The sequence below is a fragment of the Pelobates fuscus genome, chromosome 3, assembly GCF_036172605.1.
Source record: "Pelobates fuscus isolate aPelFus1 chromosome 3, aPelFus1.pri, whole genome shotgun sequence".
Classification (NCBI taxonomy): Eukaryota; Metazoa; Chordata; class Amphibia; order Anura; family Pelobatidae; genus Pelobates; species Pelobates fuscus.
The window spans coordinates 373,715,548-373,734,613 of NC_086319.1; the positions used below are offsets into that span (position 1 = coordinate 373,715,548).

The 19,066-nt window shown below is 39.9% G+C and overlaps 1 protein-coding gene across 1 annotated transcript; it reads right to left on the reverse strand.

Annotated features, from left to right (window-relative positions):
• Positions 1 to 816: 816 nt before the first annotated feature.
• Positions 817 to 16,988, reverse strand: LOC134603458 (TRPM8 channel-associated factor homolog). The gene is made up of 8 exons (XM_063449445.1): positions 16,872 to 16,988; positions 10,863 to 11,488; positions 8,401 to 9,365; positions 7,401 to 7,495; positions 6,781 to 6,994; positions 5,663 to 5,902; positions 3,157 to 3,494; positions 817 to 1,800 (listed from the first exon to the last, which is right to left on the reverse strand). The coding sequence occupies exons 2-8, from the start codon at positions 11,477 to 11,479 to the stop codon at positions 1,564 to 1,566; spliced, it is 2,706 nt and encodes a 901-aa protein (XP_063305515.1). The 5' UTR covers positions 11,480 to 11,488; positions 16,872 to 16,988; the 3' UTR covers positions 817 to 1,563.
• Between the last annotated feature and the right edge of the window lie 2,078 nt (positions 16,989 to 19,066).

Consider the following 19,066-nt stretch of genomic DNA (forward strand, 5'->3'; position numbering starts at 1 on the left):
AACCAAGAATGGATAAATGGTAGATTATCTGTTGTTGTCAAATTATGACATACAACTTTTAGAAGATTTAGTTCTGTAAGACTTGAAGATTTGCCTTTTAGCCATCCCTGGTTTAACCCTGTTTGGAACACATTTCAAGTGTTTTTAGTTTTCTGACGCATTAAATCTTCAGGTGTGCCCCAGAGTATAGAATTCATAAATATTTGGACAGTCCTGTTCTTCGAATTAAGAAATCATGGAAATCTCAACCTACAGTCTTTGAATGTATAGCACTGACACCTCTTGATGTGATTAAAGCATAATCATGGAATATATTGTTCCTTGTGACCAAAGCAATAGCTCCCCATTCAGATAACTGAATGAGAAATGTAAATATTTTTCTCCCTCACTTTTGTGTCATCGGTACTTCTGTCCAAGGCTTCCTGATTGAAGCCTCGGATTGTAATGGAAGTTCAAGGGCAGAGCTGGACTGTAGACTTTAGGGTTAAACTGCTCGTTAACCGTTTCACACCTAAAGATAAGCCGGTGCCAGGGAACCTCATGCATAACAATTTCATTATGATGTAGTTGATATGGTGCTCTGATTGTTCATTTTAAATTCCAAGATTAAATGAAAAAAAAAAAAAATTCCCAGCCATACTCCACGCACCAGCTCAGAGTGAGCATTTGCGCTCTGAGTTGGTGAAATAGTCCAATCAAATGCTTCTCTGATGACTGGACCATGCAGGGGAGGCATTATGACAGGGGGCGGGGGAGGCATTATGACAGAGGGGAGGGGGGGGCATGCAAAATCAAAAAATGTGTGCACTTAAAAGAGTTGGAGTAACCCGTTAACCTTAAAATATCTATATCTCATAAAACAATTATAGGCTCTTATCTCTTTTATATTGTGCACAAAACCAATCTATTCTTGGTATTAAGCATACATATTGCGAGTCAAGTCTCCATTTTTATTTTCTTTAGTTAATCATAAGGCAGCTGTGATGTCAGACATTTTTTATTATATTAATTTTAATGAAAATAGAACCTTATTTATATAGCACAAGTAATAATTGATTATTATTTTGATGCATATCTCTATTAATATGGTAGCTAATGTAGGCAATAACATCCAATATCTAATAACGCCTCATTAAGAAATTTTTTATATAACGTTGCAAATTACCAATAAGGCCTGCTGTGAAAAGATGCATTTATGATTTACTTGTCTCTTTAAACATAACTACTTTTAATACATTTTAAAAAGACACCCCCAAAGGCTAAGCAGGGCATCACAATTTGCATGTAAATATATCTCATAGCCTTCTGTTATGCTAAAATCAACCATCACCGTACTGGGATAAGTTTAAATAAAAATCCACTGGCCTCAAACATTATTTCTAGCATGCTTTCACCCACAGCATCTATTATTTACAGAGTGTATTCAGGGGAATTCTTGTTGCTGGTGGAATTCCGTAAAATTCCATATCTGTAAGCTCTAACCTTAACAGGAATGAACAAGAATAGCATTAACTGTGATGTTCTGCAGGTGCATATTTGTTGTTTTCCTTTTATTAATACAGTTCAAGATTTCATGGGATTATTCTCCCACTCAGGCAAAGAAGATAATATGCTGTTGGTTTTATCATTAATGGGCCATCCCCAGGCCTTGAAGAACCGAACCAAGTTCATATTTACAGCCTGAGAGAACTTCACTGCCCAAAGGTTCATCTTCTCCGTTTTATCATTACTGAGACCAGACATAGTCTGGTACTCAGCAAATAAACGTTTAAAGGGATCCCAGCCAAAGCCTTCTTGTAGCTGAAAAATAAAAACATACATTATTTATAGCAGGTATATTTTTTTAAATTATCCACGTAAATATCAGACTTGCAATACCGGACCTGCAACATCAAGATCATGCTTTGCTAACATGTCTTACTGCCTCCCCCACTCCTCCACCCAAAAAAAAAATTATAATATATATATATTTACCTGTGATTCAGCACCAGGCCCAAGTTCTCTCTATAGCCAAATCCTCTTCCAGTGACGTTAATCCTTTTTGCAGGTGGAGAAATATCCCAGAGGACGGGCTGAGACTGAGGTGTACCGCTATTGGCTGTTGCTAGCATGATAGGCATGCTTAAGACAGACGCCAAATATGCACAGATTTAACATTAGCCAGCCCAGAACTCTCATTCCAGGCTGGCTGAAGATGCTGCTTGAGGTGGATCTTCAGTATCAAACTGCTATTTCTTCAAGCACCATGACCACTTCAAAGCAAGTGTTCATGGTGTTTGGTGTAACCCTTTAAAAACACAATATATATACCACCAGATTTGTATTAATCTCACAGGACCTAAGTATTCCAATTTTGTCCTCTCTTGAATGTGTGTGAGTACAACACTGATATGACTCATAACACGTGAAACTGGCAGTAACTGATGACTGGGGCCAAGAAAAATATGACAGAGCTAAGGAGAGAAAGGTACATTTTCCTCTCCCCAGTGTGCCACCATGAAGGCAGACATGTCAAAAATTCAAAGAACCTAAACAATGACCGTTACACTTGAAGAAAAGGATATATCAACAGAGTGAGGACCAGAAAAAGTGAAATGGGTTTAGAGCAAAGTTTCAGTTTATGTTCTTGTACTGTGTACCTTCCCAGTGTTGTGTGCGTGTGTTTGTCTGTAATTTTATGTCGGGTGGGGTGGAGGCACAATTTTGTCATTGGCCCCAATCAGCACAATACCTTGTATCAGCCCTGTGCTACAATCATAAAAGGAAATGCGCAGAGCTTACACACCCAGTGGCTGAGAAAATTCTTATACATTTATGTCACCAAAGATTGTTAATTCACATTAACTCTATAATTGGACGATACCGGCTGTTCGACTGCTGAACAAAATAATGTCTCTCACTCTACTGGGAGCTGACTCATTCAAAAAGTATTACAAATAGCATTTAAACATTGATTTATTATTCTTCTAAATGCTATGCAAATATCAATTACTGATTGGTTATAACCTACTTTTAGAAAGAGAATAATTTTTTTCCCATGCTGGCATTGTGATTGGCTTGTAAAGTCTACTATTATTTGTTTATAACATTCTTAATTGACCTGTAAGAGCAGCAGTACCTTTGCTGCAATCATTTAATGTAAACAAACTATGTTACCTGCAAATACGTTTCCAGTGCAGTCCACATACTCCACTGCCCCAGGTTGGCTCCATTTTTCATATATGCTTTTATTCGGTCTTCCCTGGATTGTGGCTTGAGAGCAGTATGCGCTTTATCTCGTGGAATTCCCAGGACTGTTTCATGAACATACACAGACCACAGGTTACACGTGGCCTCTGTGGTATGTGGTGGGAACTCCCAACACCCTCTCTGTTGATTATGTCCCAGCTCATGTATAGGCCCCCAAAGGCCAGACTTCTTCATATGCTGAATATCTGTAAGTTCTTTGGCGGATTCCAAATGACACATGATTGGGTAACCTGAATGCATCCATCCTGTAAGAAAAAAAGTGCTTTAACCTCCAAAAAATACCTTTCCATGTGGTACAAACAGACAAATGTATTTTTTTAAAAATTTACTCTAACCTTGTGTATCTGCAATTCTGACTAAAAGTATTTGGAAAGTTACATAATGTTTTCTTTTTTTTTACACCATGCTAGATATAGATAACTATGAAAAAAGTACAGACAGTCAAGTTTATTTGGGAATATTTAAATTCATAAGTTAAGCCAAGCACCAATTTAAAAATATTGATACAAAGTTCCTCAAATTTTAAGGAACCTATTTAGTGACACGCCATTATGACATTGTCATGACATTATGACATTGGTATGACATGGTCACACCTCCCAACATACAGGAATGCGGAATTGGGATTGGGTGGTTGGGACCCTGAGGTTGCATTGACAATGTCAAAGTGTTCATCACTAGTGATACCCATAAAAGGGATGGGCCTCTTCAGTGCCAGGCCCCCAGCCTTCAGATCCATACAGTGAGCACTACTTGTCTAATGATTCACATATGCTGAGCTGCTGTGGGACAATTCCTGCATCTGGGGATACGAGAGAACTAAAGTGAGATTGTTAGGAGGCCTGCATTGTATTATTAGCTCTTCAAAAAAGTTTACTTGAAACTAAACGGGCAGACTGCTGTTTGTGGGTTATCAACAAGGTTTGCTCGACTGGGGCACTGGTGGTTTGTTGCAGAGTCTGCAGTAGCTGCTCTAATATTTTGCTGTTTTTATTTAGCCATAAAATAAATGTTAAACATTGTGTATGTTACCTTTATTGATGTGCCCATGTTTTGGGTGTTATTAGTTCACTATCAATAGCTCTACATGAGATTCTATGTGCAGTATTTGCATTTACTGTTCTCTCTTAATGTGACTAGTGAAGGATTGTTTTTTAATTTAAGGTATGCAGAATAAATAACGGTTCAGGCACTCCGGGATAACAAAAATAGCAGCTTTATTAAGGCAAAAACAGCAACGTTTCGACCCTACCGGGTCTTTACCGGTATTTAATTTAAGGCAGGCCAATATGTCACAGAAGATTTTTGTACATCCAATACAACACATTATTTGTCACCAATTAACAAGTACATTGTTAATAAACAAGAACACATGAGTGACAAAAACTACACACAAAAATTGTATATTATACCTCCCAACCGGTCCGGTTAAATTCCCCAAGGCTCGTTTTTTGGTTTGCTTTTGTTCTTTATTTACACTTCTTGTCTTGGTAACCTTACTAGCTCCTTTGGATTTCAGTACCCTCTATCTGCTGACAACAGATTTACATGTCCTACCATAATCATTCTGCTGCTCTTTTTCATTAACTGCCACTTTTCTAATTCTAAATGGTTGTCTTCCCATTTTCTAAAACTCAGTCTGATTAAAACTGAACTTCTCAGTTTCCTCTCCAAAATATTCTACCTCAATCTAGCTCCCCACACAAATTTATTATTTCCTGCCTTGACTATTGAAACTCACGTTTCTTCTTCCTTTCAATTACTGACATTGCTCCATTTCAATATGTATGCTTTCCTAGTTCTTTTCCAATACCCTTTAGGATCCAATTCAAACTACTGACTATCTTACAAAGCCCCCAACAATATCACTCCTTATTACATTTCAACATTAATTAACAAATATACCCTTCTCGGTCCCATTGCTCTATAATTTACCTTTTGTCTTTTTTTCATTCCAATTTTGCCAGTTTTCATCTATAGGATTTCTCAAGGCCCATACCTTTCCTGTAGAATATCCTGCATCACCCTATCACTTTCTCCAGGCTTCCAGTCCTTTAAGTAGTTACTGAAAACCCAACTATTTAGGAAAGCTTACCATTTTCTTGGGTGACTTCTTTGGGTATTTAACGGTCCCATTTCTCCACACTTCATCTGTGATTCCATAGTCTATCTACTCTTTGTCTTGCCACTCTACAGTTTCTCCCCATACTACTTTCACAAGCGCAATTAAACAAGCATCATATCATCCTCCTTTCCCCTCTATATAGATATTTCATTGAAAAGAGTAATCACAAAATCAACATTGTTAAAATTTTAAGAAATAACTGGATAAATATACTAACAAAATATAATGTTAATGCAAGGTTATCTCAAGATGACATACACCCGATTAAGTTCAATTTGCTTTACCTACCAGATGATATCTGCACATCTGCTACTATTCTTTCGGGACGATTGAATTTTTTAGGAATCGATGCAAGCCCAGCTATCGCTTCCATAAATTGGTCCCATTGATGAAGAAGGGCTTCTGGGTCATCTAGTGAACGGATTGAGCTTGAAGGCAATGTCAGTATGATGTTCTCTGCAACTAACTCAGCCCATGGAGCTGGCAGGTTACGGATATATTGCACCCAGGCTTGGACACCGGTGTGGCCTAGGGGAAAAGATAAATAATGTTTATAATAGTTCTTTTGCCTTATAAAACCGTTAACAATCCAGGAGAAGGCAGTTTAAATATTATGAAGGAAACTTCTAGTAATGTGTCCAAAATGTAAATTAATCAGAAGAGACTAGATTTAAAGGCAGATTCTTTACCAAAGGCAACATACCCGAACCATATTATCAAAGATGAATAAAATCGGTATATAGTTCAATCCATGACAAAGGATCAATTAATTCTCTACAGAATTAAGATGCCACATGGAACAAAGCTGATTTACCTAAAAGAGGGGGGGCAAGGGTGATTTTAGTGATACCACACTGAAACCACAAGGCAGTACAATGCTACATTGTTTGGGAGCAGACTGGGTTTCATTCAGCCAGAAACAGATATTCTTTATTTATACAGTGCCTGTATATTCTGTATTGCTTTAGATTTTACAATGAGGATAAAAGAGTAGCACATTTTTGGCAAAAATAAAAGTGAACAAGAGGAATGGCATATGGCTCTTTATTCTTCCTCTGTGTTGAATTTGTTTTTCCATGCATAAATCAATAGTTTTAAAAGAAAGATAATGCAACCCCATTACAAATTAGGAGATTACATTAATTTAAATGCATTTAGCAGTAATCTACATATGGAAAAACGCGTAAACAATAAAGACTACACCAACAACGTGGAATTTACGAGACATCAATGTCAATTATAAGATTCACAGACTGACGTGTGTTAAGATAATTACTTAAGCCATTGTCAGTTAAATTTAGAGTACTATGAAGCATGAGGATGATCAGCATTCAGAGATACCCACGAGTTTGCACAAAAGGAATTGCACTTTCCATAGCAATAAAAGTACAGCTTATTTTACATACCTTTTACATAGATTGGTGCTAAATCTGCCCCGTATACAGTAACTGATATCATTCCCAACTGGCACTTTGCTGGCATAATGATGTATAGAAGTCCACCCCAAACACAAGATATCAGAATCCTCTCATCATGCACACAGGTTCGTTTCACAACCACCGGAGCACGACACAATTTGTCTGCAGAGCCGAGGTTATCCGTGTGACAACCAACCTGCACCTGTAACATGAAAAATAGGCTAGTTAATAGATCAAGGGTCCACATACCAGTCTTTGCATGCACCCAACTATGCAGTCCTATCAGACACAGGGCCCAAGGAATGTTATAAGTTCTACTTGCCTTCCACCACCCCACTCCTTGCCTTCCACCATTCTACGGTTTCCACCTACCATATGGATCTTGAATTGAACCAACAACAAGCCTAAGCAAGGTTTAAAGGGACACTATAGTCAGTCTGGGTGCAGTGTGAGCTAAGAATTTAGTTATTTTCCCATATTAATAAAAAAGGTTGTTGTTTTTTTTTTATCAGGAACACCCAGGTACAGTACAGCCTATCATAAAGGTGCACTAAAATCTATTTTTAAATATGAATAGAAATGTTCCAATTTATATTTTTTAAAATTACCTCAAGTCCTTTCCCCACGGCACATGCTGGAAAGTGGAGTGCTGCTGTTTTTCCAGGCCTTATATAAAGTCCAGTGCTCCTCCATGCAGCTCCACCTGGAATGGAACGTATAAAATACATGTAGGTGACATTTCAATAAAAAGTCTTACCATTCTGGCCATCAAGGGTTGCATATTTCTAGGCCAGTAGACAACTCAAATGGTAACTTTGTTTTCCTGGTACTATAGTTTTTCCCTTTAACCCAGTTCTAGAATCATATCTACAGTTGGGATACAGAGAACTGGGATGGGAACCACTGTTCTGTGTGTTCATTTATACAACTGGTCTCGTGATTAAAGGAACACTCCCAATAGAAACATATTTATTTACAATTTAGTAGATATACCCCAAATGAAAACAGGCATAAATGTAATTATGCATTTTTTTTAATGGGGTTATATCTAAAACCAGCTTGCAAAAGCTGCAGATGTCTTGGTATAAAAAAAATGAAGGGTATAAAAAAAAAAAAGATATAAATTAATTAAAATATTATTTCTTTTAAAAAAGTGCATGTTTCATATTTTTTTAACGGAGCAATTCCCAAAAAAGAAATGATCCGCATTAGTTACATAGACATGTATCTGGTGTAGCACAAACCCAACATTTAATACATTTTATACACTCTCCCTTTCTCCTGCTAAGGCAAATCATAGATTTGTTTTTTTAACCAGAAAAGTGTGGTTGTTTTTTGTAACAACTTACATGCCACTTGCATTTCTGTGCAAGTGGCTAATCTAAAACAGGTCCTAAATTTGTGATTGAACGTTCGTGCCAGCCAGCCAATAAAAGTAATGACAAGGTTTAAATCTATCTGTAAGTAACAGCTGTTCCTAAATACTGGCAAATAGCAACTTGTGACTGCTATTTACCGTCATTAATGCAAACAAGTCCATAGCTTCTTGTTTGAGTAAGTGTACAGACAATAGACAAAAATATGGACACACACTGGTGCATACATTACCTGTATTTGTCCCATCAATTGACACAGTGATTGGGGGGTTGTACTGAAAAGGAAAATTTTCCCATTTCTGGCTTTCTGCTAGGCCCATGCAGCCGACATCTTGGGCCAAACCAAGCATTAAAGCCTCTTTAGAATTGCCTTTTACAGGGCACTGTTTGCTAACATTGGGGAGTGCACATCCTTGCACGAGGCATGCAAACTTTTGCTGTAACGAAGAAACGAGTGGGGAAGGTGGCAGCTTCATGAAACTGGACGTATCTTGCCTGAGCTTCTGCAACCAACCATTCACAGGAGGTTGTATCTCCACCTTGTTCTTTAGGTCTCTCTGCAGCTGGCAGAATGCCCTTGGGAAGTGATAGAAGCTCCCAGGTGCCTGAGAATCTATTGCCTTGTAGATGCCTTGGGTTGCAGTCTTCTCCAAGATGCTAATGCCAAACCTGTTCAGGATTTTGTTTCCTGGGTAATCAGAAAGCACATTTTGGTGTGACTTTCCATAAGACCAATACCAAGCATGACCAGCAATCAAGAGTCCTCCTCCCTCTGCCACAAACTCGTGGATTTGTTGGGCCTCATGGTCACTGTAGGAATTGCAACAATACACACTCAGACCTGGGATCAGATCTGTTACCTTACAAGTAATATTTTCTTTTTGTAGGAGTTTTGCAAACTTATCCAGGTTTTTTTTAACTCCAATCATTCCCTTTTTGCCCATATCCAGCCATGATATGGCATTAAGAATTAATGTTTTGAGTTCTGGCTTAGCCAGGTAGCTTTCATGAGTTCCCACAACAATACGCCCTCTCCCATAATTTGCAGCAGCCATAAAGCATTGATTGCTATCAGTTATCCCAATCGGAAATGTCAATGCTCCATGAAGTAGTAGCTCTGAGGGTACAGCTTGCCCACTGATGTCCAAATGGGAGACATCTCGGAGAAGATGATTTAAATCCTGTGAGAAGTTCACACTGTGTGAGACAGGACAGAGAAAGTGATTTATGACAGATTTGAAGTCATTCTACTCTGTTAAATCTCTACCTAAAATGCAATAGTTAGTCTTATATTACATGCCTCCCAACCATCTCGATTTCCAGGTCCTGTCCCACCTTTGCTTCCTGGTACTGACTTGCCATTAGCTCTAGCTCATAATTGTGTCACTGGTCTGCCCCCTTTACCTCCTTCCCACCAGCATCCCGCTTCTCAGGACGCCAGAGTTGGGTGGTATGATATTACATGATCTGCCCTTTATTTAAATAGACAGATAATCAAGATGGGGGAGGGGGAGACTGGTTCAGGCTGGAGTGAGCAGTGGGCTCCTTAAAACCCTGGGTCTGATCTTGGAACCCATTTATTGTTAGCCCAAGTCCCTTGTCATATTGAGAGAAAATACCTCCAGTGACATCATTTGTGACCCTGGCACTTTAATGCAACATATTTTGAGTTAATTATCCAGCACAGTGCGGGGGTATTACTATTACTATGAGAGCAGATAATGCATGTTGTTTAATGCTCCAAGTTTGGAGGTGGGCGAAGGGCTGTATAAACAAAGCGATTTACCTCCTAAATTGCAGGGCATTGAGAAGTGATGCTGCAGGGGTATGATCTATACATCAAATCTGCTTCATTAAGCTAAAGTTGTTTTGGTGACTATACCAAACTGGTGACTTTAACTCATAAATTAAATAGTCTAACAGGCAGCTCTATATGAAACTTTTTTCCAGTATTATTTGCCACTGAGTTTTTGAAAATTATGATACACATTAAGGATAACTGACTCCTGGCTAAAAAATATACTGGTAGAACGGAAATTAACAGTTTTAGCAACAAAAAAAAACTTTTGCTTTGCTACATGAAAATAATATATATATATATTTTTGTAAATTGTTTTATGCAAATACATTTGAAGTAGCAGCCCCTCTGTAGATTCTCATTGTGTATATTTAACTGGTTGTTTAATTTCCCTGTTGCAGAACTTGCTCAAACCTCAGGGGTGCCAGTTTACTACCAGATAACGTTGACTAATTTTTTCGTCTTTCTCTGGTTGATAAAATGAGTACCATTGAGTTGGGTAACAGTAACATAAATATTTCCATATTTCAAAGCCATATAATTCTAAATGTTTCCTCCCTTTTAAAATAGTTTGGTGTTGCTATCTGCCTAGAAACGATACATTACCGCTTAAAAAGACACTATGGGCACCCTGGACGTTTCATCTTAATGAAGGGCTGAAAAGCAGGTAATGGTAAAAAATTTTTAAACCCCCAACAGGTCACAGGTCACAGGACAGTGTGGTGTTTTCGAAATACATGTTTGTATTCGTAACGTTATAGCGTTCCTTTAAGCTGTAAATTACAAAATATATGTGTGCTACGTTTCAAAATAGACATGCGTAACATATTCTTGAAAATTAGAGAAATCTCAATGTATCCTGGTAAAATATTTTATAAATATATAAAACTACTCACTCCGTGTAAATTGGAATCCAGGGTATATTTTTGCGGATGTAACATTTTCCTTTTTCTGCAGCTTTGTCAGTAAAGTAAATTCCAGACACTGATATTATCTTGTTTCCAGGAAAATTATGCAAAACATCTTCATTTTGGTGTTTAGTAGCCCAACTCCAGGCCTGAGCTCCAATCAATAGACCACCACCCTCCCGTAGAAAAGTTATGATTTCTTTGGCCTGTTTATCTTCATAGCCATCAATACACAAAACCCCCAGACCTTGCTCCAAGCCACATGTTGACTGAACTTTGAATCCAGATGCAGCAAGGATCTTGGCCAGAGGGTCCAAACCTTTTTGCAAACCAATTACTGCCCCTGGGGAGGGATTCAGCCAGGTTATTGCATTCTCCAGGAAGCCCATGAGTTGATTGTTTGTTAAATAGGACTCATGGGCAACAACCACCACTCGACCCTTTCCATATCGGGAAGCTGCAATGAGCACATCTTTTCCTTGAGTAATCACCACAGGGAATGCACAGTCACCAGTTAGTAGAAGTTTGCATGAGTTAATATCTTCTGAGAAGTCAAGCTCAGAAAGGCCTCTGACCAATGACTGGTAGTCTTCATTTGATGTCATTTTCTATCACTGTGAAACAAAAAAAAATCAATTGATTATTCACCAATGGATAATTATTTATCCACCCATTATCTTATGGAAAATCTCAACGAAACTTTACATCTTTTAACATTTGTGAGCCATGTTTTAAACTTGGGAAGGGAACAAAAAACACTTTTGAACATATTACTCATTGTCTTATAGATGCCACCCCTTATCCGTTGTACAGCACTGCGAAATATGTTGGCAGTCTACAGATTTTAATAAATATATGCATCTGCATCCATATTTTGTGCATGAAATCTATATCTGGTTGCATTATTATGTTTAATTATTATGTTACTATTGTAATACTTCATGGAGATAACCCTGCATAGGGATTACCAGAGGTTTGACTCCCTAAACCCAGGTATGTTGAGTTTATGTACTCAGAATTGAATTTGAATAAATGTTTAGGACAAGTTGCTATCCTGCACCCTGTCATTATTACACTTCATATACACAATAATTATATAATTTGGGGGTCAAAGTTTTGTAATTTCCCTAGTTCCTATAAAAACCAGTGGGCCAAGATAACTTTTTTAAGAGGGTACCAATAATTGTTTTCTTCTAGTAAGATAGGGATTATCTCTCTGTCTATATATATAGGAACGCGTTACCATCACATTTGTAGATATCCAATAATGAGTAGATTTGGTCAGCAGTAGGACCTAATATGAACCACACCTTCTGTGTAAAGAAACTAACAATGCTGCATGAATGCCAAGCAAAAATAAACCAGCTACTTGCAAGAGGCTCCCTCTCTGAGTGGCTAACACAAGGCAGATCAATGCTCGTTATGAAGTACCAGGGAACAATATCTTCTAACTACCAAACAATTACCTACCTTTCACAACATGGAATGTCTGGTCAGGAATCACAGCCTCCAAGCTCTAGGGGCAAATAAGTCAATACATGAACAATACTGAGAAGGGGATTAAAAACAAAACCGAAGTTCAGAACACCAGCTACAGGTAGACCAAGTAGTTATTATTATTATTGGTATTTATATAGCGCAAACTAATTCTGCAGCGCTTTACAATATTATGAAAGGGGGGGGGGATTTATAATTAATAAGTCAATTACACAGTGACAGAAAAAATAGGTAGATGACGACCCTGCTCAAACGAGCTTACAGTCTAGATCAGGTGGGGTACAAATACACAACAGGGCAGCAAGGGTGACAGCCACCAAACAAGGTGGAAAAGTAGCAGAGTTTGAGGTAAGAGCGGAGTATGGCTCTTTAGGAGAGCAAAAAACAGATTTGGATAAGTAAAGATAAGCTACTCTGGGAGTCCATAAGCATTTCTGAACAGATGTGTTTTGAGGGACTTCTTAAACAATTGAAGACTAGGGGAGAGTCTGATGGGGGTAGGCAGGCTGTCCCAAAGGAAGGGAGCCATCCGGGAGAAGTCCTGCAAGCACGAGTTAGCAGTATGGGTGTGAGCGGAGAGACCGAGAAGGGGTATATCTATGAATCAGGGAAGAAATGTAAGAGGGGCTAGAGTTGGTTAGAGCTTTATAGCTAAGGGTTAGTATTTTGAATTGACACCTATAGGATACAGGAAGCCAGTGTAAGGATTGACAGAGGGGCGAGGTGTGGGAGGAGCGAGAGAATTACAATAATACATGCGGGAGATTACCAGAGCATGAATAAGCTCCTTGGCAGCATCTTGCGTGAGAAAGGGGCGTATGAGGGCGATGTTTTTAAGGTGGAATCGACAGGTTTTAGCAACATACTGGATATGTGGCGCAAAGGTGAGGAGGCCAGGGTCAAAGATAACACCAAGACAACGAGCTTGCAAGTATGGACTGATGCAAGTGCCATCAACTTGCAGGAAAAGCGAAGGAGGAGGATCAGCATTATGAGGGGGAAAAATAAGAAGCTCAGTTTTAGAGAGATTGAGTTTCAGAAAGCGGGAGGACATCCAATTAGAGATTGAAGAAATGCAAGCAGTGACATGTTGCAGGACCGCGGGGGAGAGATCAGGGGAGGAGAGATATATCTGGCTGTTGTCGGCATACAGATGGTAAGGGAATCCAAAAGAGTTAATGAGTTTGCCAAAAGAGGCAGTATAAAGAGAGAACAGAAGGGGACTAAGAACAGATCCTTGGGGGACTCCAACCGTGACAGGGCGAAATTAGGAGGTGTCATTGCGAAAGGAGACACTGAATGAACCTTGGGAGAGATAGGAGGAGAACCACAAGAAGACAGTGTCAAAGAGACCAAGGGATTGAAGAGTTTGGAGAAGGAGGATGTGATCAACAGTTTTAAAGGCAGTAGTGAGGTCAAGAAGAATTAGTATGGAGTAGTGGCCTTTGGATTAGGCTGTGATTAGGTCATTTGTTACTTTAATAAGAGCAGTCTCAGTAGAGTGGAGGGAGTAAAAGCCATATTGAATGGATCGAGGAGGGAGTTGGAATTTACTAAGTGAGTCATAAGAGTAAAGACAAATGTTTCTCAAAGATTTGAGGAAAAAGGAAGCAGGGATATGGGACGATAGTTGGAAGAGAAGACTAGGGATGGCTTTTTTAGGTTGGTTCCGACAGTTGCATACTTAAGGGGAGCAGGGACAACACCAGATACAAGAGAGCAGTTTAGGATGTGTGTTAAGGATGGTACAAGACAAGGGGAGAGAGATCTCATAAGGTGGGAAGGTACTAGATCAAGCGGTCAGGTTTTGGGACGAGAGGAGAAGCAAAGCCACCTCTTGTTCTGTAGCTGGGGAGAAGGCTTGTAGAGTAGGGGAGGTAAGTCCATGTGTGGTTGCGAGAGGGAGGAGCAAAGGGGAGAGAATTATTTCCTGAACTGTTCAATCTTGTCGGTAAAGTAGCATGCAAGGCTATCTGCTAAAAGGTCAGTTTGAGGAGTGGCTTGAGGTGGGTGAAGGAGAGAATTGAAGGCATTAAAGAGACGCCTGGGATTGCGTGACCATGAACTAACAAGAGAAGAAAACTAGGATTGTTTAGCAAGGGTGAGGGCTGTGCTAAATGAACACAAAACAAGATTCCAAGACTAGATAGACCAATCTGTGCACAGGCTGGATTGACTACAAGAATGCCTACGACACAATATGACACACGTGGATACTGGAATGCTTGGACCTATACAAGATCAACTAGAAACTAGAGCCTTCCTCAAGAACTCATTAGGCAAGTGGAGATAATTTCAAGGCAATTATGCAAGTAAATATCAAATGTTGCTAATAACAAGGTAATGTGCTATCCCTGATGCTGTTCTGTATAGGCCTCAACCTATATTGTCATGAAGAGTGGATACGGATACAGGTTCATAGTAAAGCTTCCATCACCCACCTCCTCTACATGGCTAACATCAAGCTATATGCCCAGAATGAGCAGGACAACAATTCACTGGTCCACCTAACTAGGATTTACAGCAAGGACATAGGAATGTCATATGAACTAGATAAGTATGGGTGGATGATAGCAAAAAGTTGGAAAATGATCAAGACTGAAGGAGTTGTATTGCCAGAAAGCAAAACAAGAGGCACAGAGAACATCTGAGTACATGGGGATCCCACAAACACATGGCAAGTATGAGGAAGAGGAAAGGAGGACATCAATATTCAAGTACTTCCAGAGAGTCAGACAGGTCCTGAGGATGCAGCTCAATAGCAAGAACAAGATCCATGCCATCAACACATACACCCTACCAGCCATCAGATGCCTAGCTGGTATAATTACCTGGCCAAGAGTATGCTAAATCCAAATGGGAGGAGTTGGGACAGTGGCCTCACCAGGTCCAGGTGGGACATCTGAGATTTCTAACCAGAAGATTGCAGTTCTAGGAACAGCTAATAAACTGCACAGAAGCTTCAGACTCCCAGGCCTCTGGTAGAGGACCTGAAAATGAGCAATACGCACATAGAAAAAATGCCACCTAAATTATATATAATTTATGTGAATGCTTACAACATGAAAATGTGACTGTAATGTAACTACGTTAAATTGATCATTCTGTTTTTTTCTTTCATTCTTATATAATATAAGAATGAAAGAAAAAGATAGAAAGATCATTTCAGTTACATTTTTGTGTTGTCAGAATTCAGATTAATTATTTCTGTTAAAAACTGGCTTATGTTATGTGTTCGAGCATTCGTTCACAATGCATTACCTGAACAAATGCGCCCAGCCACCTATGGAATGTTTCTGCCAATAGCTGCAATGGAATGGTAGATTCAAATGTCAACTAATTTAATGATGGCAGTTCCACTAACTCTTTGGGGCTTGTCCAATAAATCCAGAATTGTGAAGTATTGACAACGGATCTGAAAATGTTTGGCTAAACAAGCCATATTGCAAAAGCTTCTATGTTTTATCTCATTTTTCTATCCTAATATTTGTGATTTTTTTATTTTTTTGGCAGTTCTCCACAATTTGTAATTTAGCGAATAAGACCTTTAGTTTACAAGCCGATAATCAACTCTGCATTATTATCATTTATAGACGCGAATTAAGAAAAAATGACACTTAACACAACTTTTTTTGCGCATCTAGGACGATTAACGCTATACAAAACCTACAACACAATATCAACTTAGCAGTAGCAGATGACTGATCATCCCCGGTACGTAAAGAGCAAACATTACCAATCACTGACAGTGCCATGGCAATTGTCTACACCAGGACTCGAGATATTGTCTAACCAGCTGTTTATCAGTAGTTAATACTTGAGAGTAACATAGAGGCTCTGTACTATGTCCTGAATTGTGTTAAAGGAATGCTAATACTTTAATGACAATGACAATAGAGTCCCTTAGCTATAATATCAAAATTTAGGACAGACTTCGTCACTGAGCGATTGGATTGTTATCAATGTTATCTGTAAGTTTTTTTCTACAAACTTCTAAGAGCAAACATTGCTGCCGCTAATGTTAGAAACGACTAAACTACAAAACTCTACTGTTAGCAATTTGTAATTCCGGGCTGACATTTTTAATGGTCTCTCCAGACGTAAATGCTCAGTGTTCCCGAAATTGGGAATTCCTTATTTTGGGTTAAAAAGCTGAGGTGGGGAAATAGTTAAACAAGAGTTTCCAGTTCTGCTTTGTTTGCCTTACCAATGGTCCGTAGAACACCATTTAGTGAATAAACCCCTGAATCACTAAACACAGTCAACGTCAAATACAAAATTATACTGCAGTGTAACCCGAAGCGCCAAAGCTCTAGCTGACTATTTACAAATCAGGTATTTTTGCCTAAATGTAATTTGGTTTGCAGTTCACTGCAGTTCAGTGTTCTCAAGTTCTCACATAATCTGTCTGAACACTCTGCTCGTTTCACATATAGAAACATGGTAACAAAGTTTCACACGCTGATACTGGAAGGGGAAGTATAGATCTGGAATACATACGTGTGTTGCTGTATGTCACTCGAGTGCAGGAGAGCAAAAGGATCCACCGTGACACTGATGACACACAGTCTAATAACTTTATTTAATGAAGGGGTGTGGTGGTGTCAGCACACACTGTTCTAGTGTCATGCAGGAGAGGAAGGTTCTGGAGGAGGTACATGGGAGGACCAGGGGAGGGTTAAATTAAATAGGGAAATCCCAGGACTGTGTACACAAAGGCTTCATTAGAAAACACAGGGAAGGGAATGGAATTATCAGAATGTAAAGTACAGGGTAGACATGTGAAGGAAATAGGGAGGGGAAACAACAAAGTATCTCTATACGTACTTACTGAATAACACAGCTTGGGTTTATTCACAAAACTGTGAAAACAGAAGCTTCTATCCTACCCGAGAAATGTATATACACATACACACATTATATCCAAAACACACTGAATCCACTATACAAACACACTGTATTCACTACAAACACACACACTACATCCACTTTACACACACAGACTGCATTCCACTTTATGCACACACATACACACTGCATCCACACCACACACACTTCATCCATTACACACACCTTGCATCCACTGCACGCATTCTCCACCCACAACACACACAGCATCAACTATGCACACTGCATCCACTTTACACACACACACACACACACACACTACATCCACTACACACCTTGTATACACTAAATGCAGTGCCGTACACACGATCCATGGGGCCCCGGTGCGAAAATTGTTCCTTGGAACCCCCCCCGGCACTTACATTGCGCGGGCCGGGGCCGCAACACATGGCGGCGGGCACCTGGTAGCAGGGCTGTGACTACTGCAACCGTGGTATGTACGCCAGTGCATGCAGATACACTAACACTTAAAGGACCACTATAGGCACTCAGATCACTTCAGCTCAATGAAGTGGTCTGGGTGCCAGGTCCCTCTATTTTTAACCCTGCAGCTGATGTGGTGCTATGTTTCACTGAGGGTTAATCCAGCCTCTAGTAGCTGTCTCACTGACAGCCGCTAGAGGCGCTTCCGCGATTCTGACTGTGAAAATCACAGTGAGAAGACGCTGGACGTCCATAGGAAAGCATTGAGTAATGCTTTCCTATGGGCGGTTTGAATGCGCTCGTGGCTCTTGCCGCGCATGCGCATTCAGAGCTGAGAAGCGGAGAGATCCCCAGCACCAAAGGAGCCCGGCGCTGGAGAAAGGCAAGTACTGAAGGTGGTTTTAACAACACACACACTCTCTCATGAAAAGACGCATACACACTAGCTAACAGACACACACATTTACTGACAGACACACTCTCAGTGACAGACATACATACACACTCACTGACAGACAGACACACATGCACACTCACTTACAAAACATACACTCTCACTGACAAACACACACTCACTAACAGACACACACTAACAGACACACTCAGTAACAGACACACAAAGTAACACACAAACTAACACACACACACTAAAACTCACTAGCAGACACATACTCAATAACAGACACACACAAACTAACACACAACTAACACACTCAGTAACAGACACACACTAACACACATGCACACTCACATTTTAATCCCCCTAACTTTGGGAGTGCTGAGGGGATTCTAGATTTTCCTGGGGTCCAGTGGGGCTGCTGGGGCTCTTGTTCAGCTCCCTCGCGCGCCGCTTACTGATGCTGAGGCCGTAGTGATGTAATTCCGGCTCCGGCATCACTGTGGTGCATGCAAGGGAGCTGGGCAAAGAGAGCTCTGGGGAGAATGCTCCCTTGTCCGCCCGCCCGCCAATATGCACACTATGCACCCACTAAACACATTCTATCATCCACTACACACATTCTACATCCACTAAACACACACACTGCATCCATTACACATGTAGTACACCCACTACAGCATCCACTATACCACAATTCGCGTACACTTCACCCACTACACCCACCTTGCATCTACTACATACACACTCCATCCACTGCACACAAACACAGCATCCACTATACACACACTCATCCACAACACACCGACTCCATCTACTTGTGTAATGCCCCCCCTTCCTGGCCACAGCTAAGAAGCAGGAAAGAGGAATAATATGTAGACTTCATGCACTACACACACTGTACCCACTACACACACATTGCATCCACTACACACAAACACTGCATCCACTACACACACTGCATCGA